The following is an 18,517-nucleotide window of genomic DNA, read 5'->3' as shown; positions in this document are numbered from 1 at the left end:
CTTCTTTTAATAGCAATTTGCTCTATTCATAATTAGCATTCTATAGATTGTTGTGTCCGCACTGGCACTATCTTCAGGCTAGTGTTCATCATAAGTCTTCACTATGTAACTTATGCCTGTGATTGTCTTTTTTCCCTATCAGGTTCATTTTCTATGTATACTGATACATTTGTTTGCAATGGATTAACAAAATCTACAACTAAGCCCCAAGTAATATCCAACAGCAAGCATGGCTTTACTCTGAAATACAAATTTTTCTAAACTATAACATCAAATTTCAATTTTCCTTCAATTTAAATGTACATTTTTCCAGGTGTGAAGCACCTCACCTTCAGACATTTCAAGATGCAAAAAGGCTTTGCAGTGCAGATAAATAGGAAATCAAAAGCTTGATTTGAGACTATGGGTTCCTACGGATCACCTTACTATTTGGTTCTCTAGAAATCTCTGACATTAAGAAGCAAAAAGGAGGAATCTTTATGCTGCAATATAACGGATCTGCTTCAAATCCTGCATGTCACTGCAGCTCTTGGCCACTAGGGTTCACTCGGGGCCTGCAGATGAACTCCAGCCCTTCCCTCTTCTCCACCTTCCTACCTACCGCTTGGTTAGGTAGCCACCACGGAGTGCGTTTGATCGAATCATATGCTTTTCATCTGCAGTGCATGTTTTTGTACTGTGCTAACTACAAAAGACCCCCCCCTGCCTGCCTCCTTCGCGCCTCTCTCTGCAGCGTCAGAAAAAAAGAAAGAAAGAAAGGGAATGTGGATTCAATAAAAGAGCAGGGCATCCACCTCCTCTCATGATTCACAGCACTTCTACGCCGTCTAAGGAGCGAGGAGCGAGGGTGGAGGGGGTGAAACGGAGCGCTTGGTGATTTTCAGCTGCGGTTCGCGCAAAAAAAAAAAAAAAAGCCACGTCAATATGACAGCAGACAGTGCAGGCTGTCCTCGCAGGCAGATCCACCCTGCTGCCACATGCAAGGACGGGCGGCCACAGCACATTTTACACAGGGAGGGAGGGAGAGAGGGAGAGAGAGGAAAGGTTGAGTGAGTCAGTGAGAGAGGAGGCATCAGGCTAATGGGGCTGATGGGAGGGAGGAACAAACAAAAGCTTCTGACTCCCATCACAAACATGGCAACCCAGAGATTTGCCCACACATGAGTGCTTGTAAACAGAGTACAGACCTACTGACACACACACACACACACACACACACATACATACACACACACACACACACACACACACACACACACACACACACGCACACACACACACACACACACACACACACAAGGAAAGTCGCCCCACTGGCTCATGTTATAGAGGTAAAATAAAACAGGACACGAGATGTCCTCCGAATTTTTTCCCGGGGACAAAACAGAATTTTCGACACCGACACACAAACACACACCTTATCCTCTCAGAGCATCGAGCCCCCAAAAGGCACGTCCTCTCCTTTCATTTGAACACTGAGCACACCAGCCTCGCTCTGTGTAAAGATGAGGGCTGGAATACAAAAGACATGTACAGATGGTGCCAGCAGTCTCTCTGCCTCTCCCTCTCCCTCTCCCCTCCCTCCCACTCCTTTAAAAGCAGCACGGGGCTCAGGCGCAGAGGAGGCAGCTGGGTTTTTCCTCCTTCCCACCCGCTCATGCTCCCTCCCTCCCTCCCTCCCCCCCCTTTCCTGCCTCCTGTTCTTGGCAAGGCAGGTGCCAGGAGACAGGCTGTGCTGTTCCTCCAGAGGATTGATCTGACTTTAGCACGGCTGTGCTTCGGTTGACAGAAAAGGCCTCTCAGGTGCTTCTCTCCTGAAAATATCACGCTTGCAGGTAGATGCACAGACTCGTAGGTGCGTTTTAATTAAATACACCCGGGTGCGGCTAATAGGTTTGACGAGTTTCACATCTATGTTAAAAAAAAACGGTCGTGCAGCGTTTCAATCGCACCCTCCCCTCTTCCCGTACCCCCTTCTGATGGAGAGAGTTTTCAATTCAAGGGCCTGGCGACCAGCCAGAATGTTACAGCTCAATTAGGTCCCATTATTCTCTTCCAACAAGGGGTAACTTGCACTCCTTCTATGTTGATAAACATGTCTCCACAATTTATCCCCTAACTGTGCCACCGCGAGGCCGTCTGGCTGATGGGACGGTATCCTCGTTTCACACCGAGGCCTGACATCAACAGCCGCAGGACAAAAACAACAACGGCGCTGAGCCGGAGCGGCGAAATGACAATACATATCTAAGAAAAAAAGAGGGGAAAAAAAAAAGAGGAGAGGGAGGGAAGCGCCAGCGCAGCCTCTTAAAGAGGAATTATTCCACCCCGCCGTTCGATAAAGGGCTTATCACCACACAAAATTATCACCTCCGCTGAGCACCAACCTGTTTAAAGGAGAGGCTCTGTCATTGACTCACAGGATAAACTTCAGGTTTCATATGACAGGAGGAGGAACAGCCAGCCCCTTACGTCTCACAGTCTCTCCCTCCTCCTCCTCCTCCTCCTCCTCCTCCTACACCCCAGCATCTCTCAGGACAGTGCGGATGATGAACACAAAAAGATTACCGGTTCTCTCCTCCTCTCCTCCCACAGACAGTCCTTCAATAGACTCATCCGTTTCCCTTTCCCTGAGAAGAAGCCAAAACTGGAGATAATCGTCTCAGGTGTAGCTCTTCCAAAACGACTATTCTGGAGTGAATCAAACTGCCGTTTGGTGCCACAAAGCGTCTTTTTATTTTTTGCTGTGGTTGTTGCTCTGTTTACATTGGTCTCCCTGGCGGCTATGGGTCTCTGTCTTCCATAAGGAGAGGAGCCTATCTCTGCCTTGTAGAGTGTCCCAGGGGGGCCCTCGGCTGAGTCTGAGCCGTATTGATATTCTGGTGCTCAGCTGCGCGGCCTGATGGTCAGGCACGGCGAAGGGTGGTAAACGCATCTGCCGGGACTAGATGGGTGGCTCGGCGGCTGGGCTCGCAAACCTTGGAGCTTCACCCTCTGTCATAAAGCCCCGGGGAGACATGACAAACGACATGGACTGCATCCCTGACAGTTGTTCAATGCTCTTTCCAATGATAATGCTCCCCCCCCCACACACACACACACACACACACCAACTTCAGACTGAAGGTACTGAGATAAACTGTGCTGATTAAGCACCTCAACTCGGCCTCTTTTTTTTGCTCCACCGAGCCAAACGTGCTCCTCAATTAAAGGTTCAGTTCACCTTTATGACATGGCGGCCATGTTTTGAGATAAATCTATACCCTAATACAATGGAGGCATAAACAAATTACATGTGTTACATTTTTTTGGGTTTGTAGGGTTTGAAGCCGACATGCATCTTCTCAAAAATGGGACAACGCGACAAGATTGTTGAGCGACATGAAGCGAGTCGGAATAAAAAAGGCTCGGCAGCCTTTTTTCAGTCATGAAACGAGGCAGACTTTCCCAATGTCACCCGTATCACAAAGCAAACCCAAAGAATGTAAACACTATAGGAGACCGCAGGTAATTAAATCTGTCTACTGTTGCGGCGTAGCGGCTGTATAAATCAAAGCGTGTGCTCCGGCTATCCACAGTTATTACCTTGCGTCAACTATAAATCCATCTCACTGAAGAAATAGTCCCCCCGTAAAAATGGTTGACAGCATGTTTCGCGTCCATTTTTCTATGCTTAAAGCATGACGATTGAAATTCACCACTACTGTTTTAGGGTGGAGATAAAAATGAATGTGTAACTGAACCTTTAAGACAGAAAACAGCAGATGCGGGCCAACACCTATGAATAGTGGCTATAGGTGCTGCAGGGACAACCTGGGCAAAACTTACATGAATGACCACCATTAAACTCTTCGTCTTTCCCCCTATTCTTCCTCCCTCTTCCCTCTGTGTGCTGGCAGGGGGACTGTAGGGGAGGCAGCAGGTAAGGCAGATGCCAAGAGCTCTTATGATCCCCCCCTTTTCTCCCTCTCAGCTCTGTATCTAATAGACACCTGCTCCTTTGTCAACCCCGAACTCCCACCTGGCATCGCACCACATGGCATGGTCACTCAAAAGTCCACACAAACAAGACGGCGCGCATCACAGTCGTGGCATCACGCTCGCACATCCTCGCTTCCTTCCCGCTTTAACTGTAATGACGAAGTCCAATTTTTTCGCTATAAAACCTGTTGGAGAGAAATCACGTCTCCCAAATGGCTTGTTTGAAGACATTTAGCCAGAAGGGGCTGAAAGGAGAACAAAGACCACGAGCAAACTAACGAACGGCTCTAGTGGGCTGCACTCTTTAGTTTCTGAGGGAGCTCTATTCACATTCTGTTCCTCCCTCCCTCCTCCCCTCTCTCTGCCCAGAAAAAAAAGGTTTGAATGGACACAAGCCTCCTGCAGGCCAAAGTCAATTAAAATAAGAGAGAGTCTAGGGAGCCCTAGTATCCCTGGTTACTGAAAACACCCAAGAGGCCATGCAAAACAGCCATGTTTAGCTTTAGCCAAAGAATTCCTTGCTTATAGGCTTCCAGGAACTGTAAAATGCAGGGATTTACCTCATAATATACAGAATACTACATGAATAACTGGTTGCTATGACATCGCTAGCAGCCGGTGCCAAACCTGCGTAAACTACCGGCAGGCTCATAAATCATCGCCCTCTCTGTGTTGCGGCGCTCCAGCACAGTCGCCACAGAGCCGTGGACGCCCGCCACCGGCATCCATCAAAACCTCGCTTTTGTCTTTTCACAGATGCCACCAATTCTTAATCAACGGCAATTTGATAATGAAGGTTTGGTCTTTTTGAGGAGCGGGGTATAACAGGTTACAGACCTGTCAACTCATGGTCGACCAGGACTGTGCTCCGGGCTCATCCACGGGGGGGGGATCGACCCTCGCAGGTGAACCGCCTCCAACACATGGTACACATTTTACCTCTCTCGACTCCGCAACACTTCGACGCGGAAGCGAGTGTGAACTGGGTGTCGTAAAAAAAAAAAAAAAAAAAAAAAAAAAGTCTGTAAACCGACTTCATTAGCTCGGTTCCAAAGAGTTTAAAGTCGGGTGAGTCACTTCGCGACATCTTTCCGGGGGTGAGTGATGTTTTCAGAAAGCTGATGAAGTGGACAGGATGTGTGAAGTGGGAACATGTGAATGTCATGGCTGCCATGTGGCTTCAGAATGTGACATATTTCCCCCGAGGTCCCCTCCAACATATGCAAGCAAAGGAGCAATTTCATTAAGTGAAAATGAGCTGGACGACAAAAAAAAAAACCCAACCTATAATGACAGTGAGCGTGCAGCAACGTATTAGCGAGCAGCAGCTACATGTTGTGGATTGAAAGCATTAGCGCTAACGGATATAAAAACGGGCCAGACAACCGCCTCCTGTCTGCACCTCATCTTTGTCTGCAGCTTTTTTTCTTGCATTATTTCCTCTGCTCTCTCTCTCTGGGAAGTCAGTGATGTTGGAGTCTTGTCAATGAGTACTTAGGCCCGTTGCCTCATGGGGAGCCAGACTTGCTGGCTAGGTTTTATGGCCCATTTCAGAGCTGCCCCGGCTTAAATACAGCCTCCTGCTGGCCACATGGCCGCAATGTCGTGCCATGTCCATCCGGAAGGGGGGGGGGGGAATGGGGGCGACGACGCTTGGACTCGTGCCGAAAAGGTTTTTTACTGCGACCACGAGCGTATGTGGCCATGTGGAGGCGAGCGGCACGCGGAGGAAAAGAAAATGCTGCAGATTTGGTGTTGCTGAGTTGCTGTTTTGACGTTCTTTGTTGCAACATCAAAAAAAAAAAACCTCTCCAGACGGCGTTACTGACAGATAGAAAAAAAGCAGTTCCCTTGTTCCTCTTAACTTTGCACTTCTGGTGTCGCAATTCAGTATCAAAAATATCCAGCAAACCACTTTGTGATGCAAATCCACGTACGTATGAAAAATGCTGGAATTTTCTAAATAAAAGTAATGTCGGAGCTTAAATAAATTCTGCGTGCACAGATCCGAGATGAAGATTATAGCTGCGTATCTTTAGAGGAATCCACTTGGCACTCACTGAATACCAACACGACACAATACGTGTCACAGTATCGAGATGATTTATGCAGATCTCATCACTCTGACTGACGTTTCTTGGTCATGGTTACACGGGAAAAACCAAACGTTCGCCCCAAACCAGACCAGTGTTTTAAAAGATAATCTCTCTTGGCACACGCAACCAATCTCTTCATTAAAAACAGGGCATGGTCCCCTCCAAAGCATAGAGGTGGAAATCTATAGCGTTTCACCCCCTGGTGGGAATTAATTCCTTGGGCATTAAAGCCAAACTCAACATTCAATCTGTTACTGTATGCCTCTTCCTGCTTCCAGTAAGCTGATTGGGAGCAAAACGACTTCCAAACCTACATCTTTGTGTCTTAATATGGCCACAGCTGTGATTAATAGTGCTCCAATGAAGTTTCAAGACTTAGCTAACTGATTATTATCACTGATTTGTACAGAAATTAGTAAAAATGAATTAAATATACGTTCCAAAACAGCAACGCATGCATTCGTAAACGGTCATTAAAAATATAACAAAGACATGATTTGTAATTCCGGAGCTGAAACCTAATACTGCCGTGGTTCTCTATAAAAAAAAGGAAAAGGATCTTTATGGACAAGACGACATGAAGCAAGCATCTTTGCATCTTCACCTGACCACACCGAGGTCTCGGGCCAGCTGCACAGCGAGGCCGGCTGCACTCCTGCACCAGATTATCAGATGAGCAGACCCGGCAAAAGAAGCTGCTTACAGGAGCCAGACTGTTTCCTCCGAGCAACAGGCTGCTATTAAGCGAGGCCCAGCCTTAAGCCCCTCTTCTACAATGATACTAATTAGGCACGGAGCAGATGTGTCCGGACTTGTGCCCACCTCAGGGTGCTGGGTAGGGCCGGCAGTGTCGCGGCGGCGTGCGCCGGTGGCTGATTCACCTGCGACCTTTTTCACAGCGGGCCCCGGGGTCAAAGCCTCCCTTTAGAAGTACAGTAGCAACAGACACGGGAGGAGCCTGGGTCGGGTCCCAGCACCCCTCTGGGCTCATTAGAGTCATCCATATGTGCAACAGAGCAGCATTTGAACAAAAAGCCTCCTCCTGATGAACACCGAAGCCAAATGGAAACAATGAAACTCAAACCATAGCCATTTTTTCATTTTTTATAATTTAAAAATCTATTTCATAGGGCAGATAATGATTATTATTATTATTATTGTTATTATTATTGTCTCAGTTGAGGTTCTGGTATTTTCTCCACATATAAATATCATTAAACTAATTTTATTTCTTGCCCTTTATGAGGACCAGGAAGGAAACACTGTTGCACCTTGACTATATATAAACATCCAGTTTGCTATATTCATATTTATGCTCGTCGTCCCAGTTTCCTTGCAGCGATCATGTAAGTTTCATCACAGTATTCTGCCTGTGACGTAGACTCTGTTCACAACTCTTACTGGGGTTTGATTTTCTCTCTCTCACTAAAGTGTGCAGTGTGTTTAATTAACATACAAGTCACCACGAAGAACAAGGCATAAACTTAGATTGTTAACAGCCGAGAAAACAAGTGTGAACTGTGACGCAGGCAAGATGATAAAACAACATGTGTGACATGCTTCATACTGTAAAAAAAAAAAACTCCAACAGACAACACAACGGCAGTCACGTAGCTTTTTCTAAATGTCCAACCAAATAAAATAAAATTAAAATAAAACAAACAAGCACATCTGATGTCATTCCATGTACAGTATGTCGACACGGCCCGGTGTGAGGACATAATGTGTAAGGACTGCGATGAGGATGGATTGGTTGGATTCAGCCAATGTGCATGAGTTTCCTGTGCGACACACAGCAAGTACCTGAGTCAGACTGACACCTCCTGCAGCAGTTGGTTTCTGTAGGGTTCAAATTTTACATTTTACTGTACTTTACAAACATGTCTGAGATAATCAGTAAATGACAGACATTTGACCAAAAAAAAACAAAAAAAAAAACATGGGATGACGGGGGTGATTGAGAAAATATATCAGGTTATAATTCACACTGTCTAAAAAAACGAAAAAAAGAGAGAACATACTGTACTTCAAATAAGAGAAAAAATATGGGTGTAATGGAATTGCAGAAAACTTATAGATTATACATTTAGTGTGTCATGAAACGGCAATAATATCCACCGCAAGCAGTGACATCCCTGCTACAAACACTATAAATACTACTTTGAAGTATTATCATTAGTTATTGTTGTCCATGGTGATACAGCTAATCACCTCCATATTAATAAACTCTCCCCTATTACTATCGACTGAATACATCGCTCGTTATCCGAGGAGTTAACGAGGTTTGATCTGAATTCTATGAAGGAACATAATGTGTAGATATTGTGTGCAGGCGGTGGGAGGATGGATATAGATGCGTGGAAGAGGAATTATCGATGTGGTATAAATCTCCGCTGTTCACCTTTAGAGGTCGATAAAGGTCAAAGATTAGAAGATTACTTTCTTTAAAAGGGAAGCTTTAGCTTCATCCAATATCGTCATTCCTAATCCCCCCCGTCACATTTTTCTGTTTCTTCTCCTCCTATCCGACCCCTGAAAGCATCTTCGCATCGCTTTCCCAACGCATAGAAAAGATGGTGTTCGGGCCTTTCCTCTGCTGTAGATACGGATCAGGTTAAGTGTTTCCTCTCTGCACTCTGATACATGATCCACGCCAAATTGTTTGATTGCTTTCCACCTACTGTATGGGATTGATCATAAATGAAGATTAAACACACAGTTCACCCACTGCAGTCTGCTTTTTGGTTGCTGTTGTTTGTTCTTTAAAAGGACTTAAAGGGAGATTAACAAGTAGGCGGATGCGCTTGTTTCCCCTTTTGATGCGAGAAGGAAACTCTACCTACGCTCACACCTGACATTTTAATACTCGTTCACATTTATTATAGCAAATATTAGTTTATGAAGCATGCATTCACTGGGTTAACTGAACCACTGATTCTTCTGATTCTTTGGCGGTTTCAATCTCCGGGTTTGATCAATGAAGAGGTGTAAACAAAGCTATCTTGTTATTACTTAAAACCGCTCCTGCATGCCGATTTGCTGTTATTTTGACTTTATTGAAAAAAAAAAACGTCACAGAAAAAGGTCATTGCAATTTCACACCTCAACGATATTCTACAGAGAACAAGAGATTCATTGAAGCTGACAAAATAACAGTAATGAATAGTTGGAAGTGTGGCATCCTGTGCAGCTAGCCAGACGCCGCCTGTTGCAAAATCTCTCTTGTCTTAGCATGTTGGGAGCTGTCCGGCACACACTTTTTAGGGATGGGAGGGGGGAGAATTGAATAATTGCCCAAACTAGGACTTTAATGTTCAGCAAAAGAAAAACCCCTCTCAGTGGCGAGAAACCGCAAACACACAACAAAGAAACCAACATGCCAACCAACCAATTCTAACCAGAAGAAAGAGATGACACCAGCTGACTATCTCTCTTAGCAGAAACTCATTCAGTAAAGGAATATTACACCCAATGTCTATCTTTTTTTTAATAGTTGGCATAGGATTAAATGGTGACTCACTCTAGCAGCAAAAAGAAGAAGTATCAGAAAGAACCTCCTCCATCGCTGGTCTTTATGTTCAATGTGGTCTGAAAAACAAGCGCTTTGCCAATAAATCGTTCAAAATGAGATTTGGAGCTATGCGGAGGCGAAAGACTGACACGGAAGTGTTGTTTATTTCACTATAAAGCGAAGAGACTATGAGTGCTGAAAACATACTGAGCGTATAGATCAATAGTGGATTGTGACGCAGAAGTGGTTGGACGAGATGTTTTACTGTGTCTGCGGTGACTCTGGATCCCGATTGGAAACTGAATGGATGAATGAGCCATCTTTCAAGCCTAACGACAAGAAGTATTTATTATGTCCCCGAAGATGTAGTATTTGTGAACAAAACAAGCATCAAACGCAGTCAAATGTCTACAAATTAAACTTGTTGCTCCTCTCAGTAACACCACGCCGCCACACACGATGGGACCATGAGGAACGACTGAATGACTGGTCTGAAACCAGCGTGTTACTACACAGGGAGACAATCTGTGCGTGTCTCTGCAGTGAGTCTGGCTGCTTGTGCTGTGTGGCACGGAGGGGAGTGGGTGTGATAAACTGCCAAGAGTCTCGCGAAGAGAAAAAAAAAAAAAAAACGCCGCCTCAAGTAGGTCAGCGCGACTCAGAGAGATAATCAAGGCCATTTTGACCCCTTCTGTGTGAGCCGTAAGTGGGTCAAATGCAGCAGTCAGCTGTTGCAACTCCATCACACGGGGCGCTGCGAGGCACTGTGGTCGTACTGTCAAAGCCCATTCCGTTAGCTGGAGACGTGGCAGGGTGCCCGCCAATGCAGGAATCAAACCCCCCCCCTAGGGTGATATAATGTGAAGTTACTAGATCCACCTTCTCTCTTGTCACTGAATACACCCCCTGCAAACACGAGCCGTTTTAACCGTTGTCTCCTCATTTTGACAGCTCACAGCTTTGCAGCTCCATCCAAATCACAACCCCCCTCCCCTCCCCTCCCTCCCCATGTCTGAAATGCCACCCGCATTTCAACCAGACTAACTCCGGCAATGTCCCTGCTTATTTCTCACTCTTCGCTGCACAAAAAAAGAAAAAAAAAGAAAAGGGGAACTGATGTGTCTAGAAACACTTCTGAGCACAAATCTGCAACAGCAGAACAAAGGCGATACAGGGCAGCCTTAATCTCTGCACTACTGAAGCCAGCAGCAATTTTAAAGCTTTTCTCTCTCTCTATCCCTCCCACCTTCCTTCTCTTCTCTCTAACATTCTTCCTCTCTCCTCCTCCTCCTCCTCCCTCCCCGTCCCCCCCTCGTCTCTCTCGGTGTCTCAGGGCAGCAGCTTCCCTCTGTTTTCCTCTCCTCTCTCTCCCTGCGTGTCCAGTGACTGACTGCACAATACGCATCAATTATTCATGGCTGCTCTCCCTCTCTCTCTCTCCGTTTCACAGGCAAAACCAATCACAGATGGAGTCATTGCTAATGGGCTCCTGCTGTACTTGCCACCGGCTTCTTTGCACTCAAGCAACAAATACCCCAGAGACAATGAGAGGGAAAACAGGGATAAGCTGTAAAAAAAAACTTCATAACAGCACTAACAGCCACAAGGAGAAGAGGAGGACACACGTTTGTGGCCAGAGAAGGAGAAAAGGTATCGTCACAAATAATTTAGCAATATAAGGAGCCGGCTTCTGCAGCAGTAAAGGGTTAAAGACAGAGAGGGGGGGAGGAGGAGGAGGAGGAGGGGGTGGGGGGGAGACACATGGGGAGAGGAAGGGGAGGAGGGGGGGGGGCAGGCAGAGAGGTAGAGAGAGAGAACCAAATGCTTATCTCCTCACCTCGGATGTATGCAGCAGTTATTGATGTATCTTCTTTTTCTGTCTAGTGATCCATTGCTTGCTCTCCCAATACACACATCACACAGAAGCAGCCACAGCCACTTCGCCAGAAGGGAGAGAGGGAGGGGAGAGGAGGGGAGGGGAGGGGAAGGGAGGGGAGGGGAGGGGAGGGAGGGGGAAAAAAATGCAGGCAGCTCACATTTCAAACCTGCAAAGGGGGGTGGTGCCTAATGTGCTAGACAGCCTGGATCTTGGCCTGCGTCCAGAGCAACGAGTAAAAGAAGCCTCAATCAATTCATTTAAAAGCAACATTTGTGACGAGGGAGACGCAGCTCGAGTCCCGCCGGGGGAAAAAAGTGGCGACGGGGACGGCTCAGGTGGGTCCATCGAGCAGCGATTTTAGCCCAAAACCTTGCCTTTGCATACAGTCGACTTAAGCCATCAAACTGGTCATTGTAATTAAGGGACATGGAGGAGCAGGAGGAGGGGGGGATTGTGGCTTCTTGATGCAGAGAGGGTTGGAATCAGAGAGGGAGGAGCCAATTGGACCCCGTTTGTCTCTCAGCGCACCATGTTGAGCTTTTTGGAATAAATACATTCACACATATAAAACATGTAACGTGTCTTTTGCAAATACAAATACTTCCACTCAGTGTGTCAACTACTCCGTGGCTTAAATAGCACCTAATTAGCGACCCAATGTTGATTAACTGTCATATGCTAACATCCGACTGGGACTGTGAATCACGGAGCCACGTGGAGCGGCTGAAGATGCTACCAATCACCTCCCGCTGCCACAGACATAATAACCGCGACAACCGCAGAGAAGGACAGACGAGCTCAACAGCCCTTATCTCGGGTTCTCCCCTGTCTCTATTTGCTCTCCCGGTATTTACTATCAGCTATGTGCACGGCAGGTGACTTACAGCCCTGAACCCCCGACTGCAAGCCAACACATCCATCATCGCCGGCTGGAAGACTTCACATACAGTGATCATGTTGTGTAAAACACACTGATGTTCCAAAGTGGACACAGTGTAGATTTATAGCTTCTGTGACAACCGCATCATATATAATAAGCCTTTAACCTCGTAAACTCTGCCGCGGGTCTGCCTTTACGAACTGGAGCGGCGGAGAACCTCAACGTTCCCAAAATTCAGGAGAAATGGGTCTCAAATTATGCACAGATTTCCATTTGACGTAATGGTGCAGCTGTGAATACAAGGCATCTTTGGTTTGATAATAATCTCATAATTTAAACAAAGTTAACGGGGAATTTAAAATGCAAATCATGAGTTCAAGAAAAAAAATCGTATAGAGAATCATGCATTCATGCATCTTAAATAATGTGGTGGTCTTCCTCTTGTGAATAATAGTCCAAACATCCAACTATTATAATGTAGGAGGTGTTTATACAGAAGAGTTCTTGGACTAAAATAATAACAGACCACATGAGGAACGGTGGCTGCCTCGCCACCATCTGAAATAAAACTTCCACACATGGAGAATAAAGGTCTCAAATGTGTATTTAAATCAGATTAACTAAAGGTTGTTTATTTCTCGGATACAACTCAACTGCGGCCGACATTCAAATGAGCGCTCAGGCCACCAACAATGTGTTATTTTCTATTTAGGAAAAGCCGCAGCTAAACTATATGTTAAAGCACACTGGGTGGAGAGAGGCGGACAGAAATTAAAAAAAAAAAAAAAAAAAAACATTTTTGGTGTGGGAAGCGCACAGAAGAGAAATTACAGTCCTTCAGGCCGGTGTTTGTGTGTGTCTGACCTCTGTGTTGTGCGTACAATCAGACACTTTTCAGCTCAATGACAACTCTGCGTTCGGCACCACTTCACTGGAAGGCCGGCGTGCGACACTTCAAAGAACTACAGTTTATTTACGTTAGATTTGCACTCGAGCCCGCTGAAGAATTCAACCACTTCCGAGTTCTTAAAGTGTAAAAGGTTGACAGCGCACTTGAAAAAAACCATTCATCTCAACCTTAAAAATCTTTCTTTGAAATCAGTTTCGGCATCCTTTCTGTCTTTGGAATTTCCATGAAAACATTTTGTCGTTTTGTTATAAAGTCACTGGCATGAGGATAATAATCCTCACTCCAAATACTTTTAAACTTCAACAAAAACTCTAATTCTACTCCTTCTATTTCTGCCTACTCTGCAGATATGGCACCATGCTATACATATATTGATGCACATACAGATAGAGTTGAGTTTATTAACTGTTTTCTAGATTCCTAGTATCAAACCAACTAAATAAGACATTAAAGAAACTGTTACTGAGATGCTTTTCCATCTAAACTACAACCTTAAGTCTTCTGATCAAACTCCAACACGGCTCTGCAAGCATGAAACAAGTTTAGAGACAAACCCGGAGCTGAAGCCCAACTAATTACTCGCTGAATAGCCGGTTTACCAGGCGTTTGTTACACGAGAGAATGAGCTGAAAAACTTTGACCGCTCCCCCCCCCTTCCCCCCTCTCTTATAAGTCGGTGCCTCCTTTCACCCTTTAGAGCCGAGGAATTCCAAGAGCTTGCTGAGGCGCAAACGACCGGGAATGTGCTTCTCTGACCCTCTTGGAAGAAAAAATAAATAAATAAATTTGTGATTAAGCGATTTCTTCAACACTCTCAAAACCAGACTGAACCATCCCGCGAGGAAAGGGTGTGACACTGATGAAAGAGGGCTTGTAATGTACCCTGTGATGGAGAAAGAGAGAGCCAGTGAGCGGAGGGCCCTGATGAGTTTATCCACACCGAGCAAGTGATCTCCCTGCTTTGATGTCGCCACGGCTCCACGTGCGTGGCTTTGCCCTGCGGTAAGACAGTCCAAGTAATCACAGATTAATAGAGCAGGCTAATCTCATTCACAAAGAGGTCACTACGAGCAGACAGACGCCCCTCCCCCCCAGCTCTGCCCAGGCATTGTGGGCCGCTTGCAAAGAGGCAAAAGAACTACAACTGGCCGATCCCCCCAGAGAACATCTATTAAGAATCACACTGTGTAGCTTTAACCCTCTAAACTGCTCACCTCGCTATAATTCAGGTACACATGCTAACTGATAAAATCAATAGGAGGAAGTTTTCCATAGGATGAGGAGGTAAATGTTGCTGGTGTCATTAGAACCGAGGTCTAGTTTTGCCCTTTTAAGCTTTTTTCTTTCCAATAAACTACCAAAGAATGTCTCAAACTGTTCACGATGAACACATTTGTCAAAGTTACAACCTGTTACAGATGTATGTTGACTGTGAACATTGATTTCCTACTGCTGAAATGCAACCTGCCCCCCCCCCCCTCGGCGCAATTTCCCCCTCGGTGTCCAGGGGCAGGAATTCAGATGACATAACACAAATGTAATAGCACGACCGCGGCGCGTGTCGGAGCCAAGACAAGTTAGGCCTGGTTAAAACGGGACACCAAATCTGATTTTCTTGTTAGTGCTCGGCCATTGACCCCACCCCCACCCCCACCCTCGCTCGCTCGTAGTTACCAGAGATCTTACAACCTCCCACCCACTTTCAACACAGATTTTCAGATTACAAGATGCACGATGTGATTTGCGCCCTGCACAACTTTCCTCTGCCTTTCTTCACCCTCCCAGGTGTTGGGCTACACAAGCCCCTTTGTTAGCAGAGATAAGCACAAGGTGGAACAGTTTCAAGCTGTATCCGGAACAATAAAAAAGGAACAAAATGGTCGATTGTCATGTTTATGACTGACAATTTGAAAAAAAAAAAAGAAAAACTTTAGATTTGGGTACAAATCAAAGAATAATCATGCATACACTGTATTTTTGCTAAACATAAAGACTAGCTTCTCAGATCTGTTCCTCAGATACTAACCCCTCTGTCTATGGTGTTAGATGGCTGACCTGCCCGCCATCCTGGCCCCATCATGTGACTTGCTACCGCCCTGCGGCCCCTGGGGCCCAGTGGGGAGCGTTGTTTAAGAACCGTCTCCCTTGGACGCCAGAGAGGGATTTCTCTCCGCCTTTACAACCTCCTCTACTGGGGCCTCCACTCTAAAGAGCTTTGCAGGAGAATGTCTCCTCAGTGGTTTCCATTCTCTCTCTCTCTCCCTCTCTCTCTCTTGGCCCCTGAAAATAACCATGCATACAGGTACATAATTGTCCATGAAATGCACATTGGGATGCTGCCTAGACTGGAGTACTTGCTCGTTTCCAAATGAGTACTGTTGCAGGAAATTATTCAGACAGAGAATCAATTGGCAATCTTATCTAAGCCCATAAATTATGGCCTGAGATTTGATTTAGCATTAAGTAGAATTAGAACATTTGGCAGTATGAGTTAATTGCAGGCAGAGAATGATTCCCCTCTCGTGGCCTACATGAGAGTGACACTGCATGATTTGAAGCCTCACGTCGCCACATATATAAAAAAAAAACACAGATGCCGTAAATCAGAGAAGGAGAGAGCAAGTGAAAATCCAAACAATATGCGTTCTGACTTTCATGTCCTAGTTGACTTAAGGCGGCTCAGCGGAGAGGCCGGGGCGCACAGAAGCAAACGCACAACCCCGCTTTCCTCATAACCCAAGACAGGTGGAGACCACAAATCAAAGAAGAAACTGTAAAAGGAGCACAAAATATTCCTGTTATCTTCCGAGCTGCTGACAGCAGATATGTCTTCATTCCCGTTGTGCTTCAGCATGTTTCTTTTTTTTTTTTTTTGGTTGCCAGTTTGATAACAACATTTAGCAGTATACATCTGTCCCAATAATCCATCACTGTACCAAGATGTGTTGAATACAGGAACTCATAGTCACTGATAAAGTTTTTTTTTTTTGTCCCGTGTGACAAATTGACTATTCTGCTGTATGCACTTCATCTTAAAAACTCCAGACAAGAAAACCAGATCGCACTGTAGTTTCTAAACGTCGTGAACAAGTTTGGAAGCGAGATGCGACATGAAGAAGTCAAAGTTTATGCAGATATTAGAAGGAAAATGTGTTTTGCATTACTATTTTAGCCCCCCAAAAAAGAAAAAGATGGTTGGACAATACATCACGCAGAGAGCCTTAAAATAATCTCATTTGTGTCTTTTAATCATTTGCAAGATTTTTTAAAACGTGGAAAAAGACATGAAACAAACACACCAGACCTCTTTAGTTTAAATGCTGTCCAACACAGTTAGAGGTGCAGCGCTTTTCCCCGAGTATCAGGATCTTAAAACGGTCTGGTAGCGATGGGTGGGTAACATGAAATGCCGCCAAGAATGCAGGCAGGAACTTTGAGCTCACACAGGCCAGCACGGCCAGATGGCCCGAGACGGCGGTTGAGAAAAAACTCTGGTCTTACCTGCTGATTTTGGAGTGAACTTGTCCCTGTTGGCAGCGCACACAGCCAGGAGCCGGTAGCCCAGGTCCAAGTCGTAGCCCTGCTGTGCTGCTACGCGGCTCACCACCTTGAACACAACGACAGCGTGCAGAGTCTCAGTCAGGACAACGTGACATATTCTACCCCCGAGGAGGAAATAACTCAACGACTTTGAAAGATAAAGCATTTTTGTGTTATTTCTTGGAAAACACTCGCACATGTCTTTTCTTTTTTATGATACTATGATATTATAAGGCTACATATTGGTCAAAAAGATAGACAAAGGCACATTTATTATACTTATTTTTAATTTGTGGTTAATTGAAGACTTCTTTTTATTTTAAACCAATAAAAAACATGATGAATTTTGGAATGTTTATTCCCGCAACTGATAATTTTATTCTGCTACGTCTTATTCTAAATGTATCCTAGAAAAAGTTGAAAACAAAACTTCCACAGCTGAAGTTTTTTCCATTTTTTAATTTGACATCTTGCTAACTGACAAGCAATATTACAAATAAACAGTACCGATAATTCTGCTCTGAAATGGGTATTAAATTGTGATTTAAAGCTACATCATTGCAGTCATAGATGACTTATACAGGTCCATTCTGGTACTTAAACTCATCAAAGGACTTAACAATGTCTTGACATGTCCCCCAGATACTGACTGTTACATAAGAGTTTTTTTTGCGGGCATCAAAGATCCAGTTCAACTTCAAGGATAAAGTCACGACTAGTTTATCAGTTCCATATGAGTCGTGGATGAAATGTGGCCCCCGGTGCTGTGATGCCCACTGAGAGGAAACATTAAGAGAAACATCCACATGCCACAGGAGGCGATGTAAATCACCCTTATGTGGCACATGTTGCTTTAATTTACCACCGCCATTATCAGCTCAAAGAGACCCGCTCTAGACCTTTAGGACATACTCAGGCCTGCGTGGACCAACGTGCCTCACTGAGAGACAGATTCTCCTCCCCTGCCTGGTTTTCATGGCCACGATCCCGAACGTTGGAGCCCCGAGGTAGCACAGCTGAACACTGCTGCCTGCACCGTATCATTATCTCCTGTAAGTATAGTCTCGGCGCGACACCAAAACAGAGTATGTATATCTGGCCTTTATTTATAGGAATCCCCCATTAAGAAGAAGATATACGAGTATGGGCTGTCTAATTAGAATCTAAACTTGCGAGGGACATTTTGCTAAATGGTAATTTTAGTGTAAGAAGTAACAACAAGGTCTAATTTCAGGATTTAAATGGCACACATTCAGTGGAGCTGCGGTGGCGGATTGTCCACCGTACAAAAGTCACTCAAATCTCATACTGTATGCTTTGTGAAAATCTGTGTATGGGAAAATATGAATCCTTTATGCTTAAGAATGAATTTGGCATTAATTGTAAAATACTGTAGAAAAAAAAAACCCGGAGCCGCTAAGATGCTAGCTACCATTAGCTACCACTAGCATCTTAGCCCAACTGCCCGATCAATAAACACCCATAAGATGACAACTTGGCCCATATATAAAAAAACAACAACAATAACCATCAACAGCCATCACCATACTGACATTGACAAGGTGTTGTCACACGTGTATTCATTAGAAAAGTAAATGCGTACATTCATGGGAAGTTAGCTAGCATAAATGCCGCTTGTTAGCATCATAACTAAGTAGCAAAACTGCTACTTTATAAACTCGCGAATTTGCGACTTTTTTTGCTCGGAATATTGCCACCT

The 18,517-nt window shown here is 45.0% G+C and overlaps 1 protein-coding gene across 8 annotated transcripts in view; it reads right to left on the bottom strand.

Moving 5' to 3' along the window:
* The window catches only part of LOC311008356 (zinc finger MIZ domain-containing protein 1-like), a 100,801-nt gene that overhangs the window by 10,723 nt on the left and 71,561 nt on the right, over positions 1–18,517 (bottom strand). For 3 of the 8 annotated variants that reach the window (XM_084001982.1, XM_084001981.1, XM_084001983.1), the window contains exons 5-6: positions 16,759–16,864; positions 7,881–7,916 (exon numbers count right to left, since the gene is read on the bottom strand). In XM_084001982.1, coding sequence (XP_083858108.1) covers positions 7,881–7,916; positions 16,759–16,864 — 142 coding nt within the window. Of the gene's footprint in view, positions 1–7,880; positions 7,917–11,425; positions 11,534–16,758; positions 16,865–18,517 lie in introns of those variants that run through there. The other 5 variants (XM_084001984.1, XM_084001985.1, XM_084001987.1 and 2 more) reach the window with 3 other exon arrangements.

Source organism: Eutrigla gurnardus, assembly GCF_963514095.1.
Source record: "Eutrigla gurnardus genome assembly, chromosome: 22".
In the NCBI taxonomy this organism is placed as follows: domain Eukaryota; kingdom Metazoa; phylum Chordata; class Actinopteri; order Perciformes; family Triglidae; genus Eutrigla; species Eutrigla gurnardus.
Note: the sequence above shows the minus strand (reverse complement) of the source record. Positions and strands in the feature narration are given on the sequence as shown.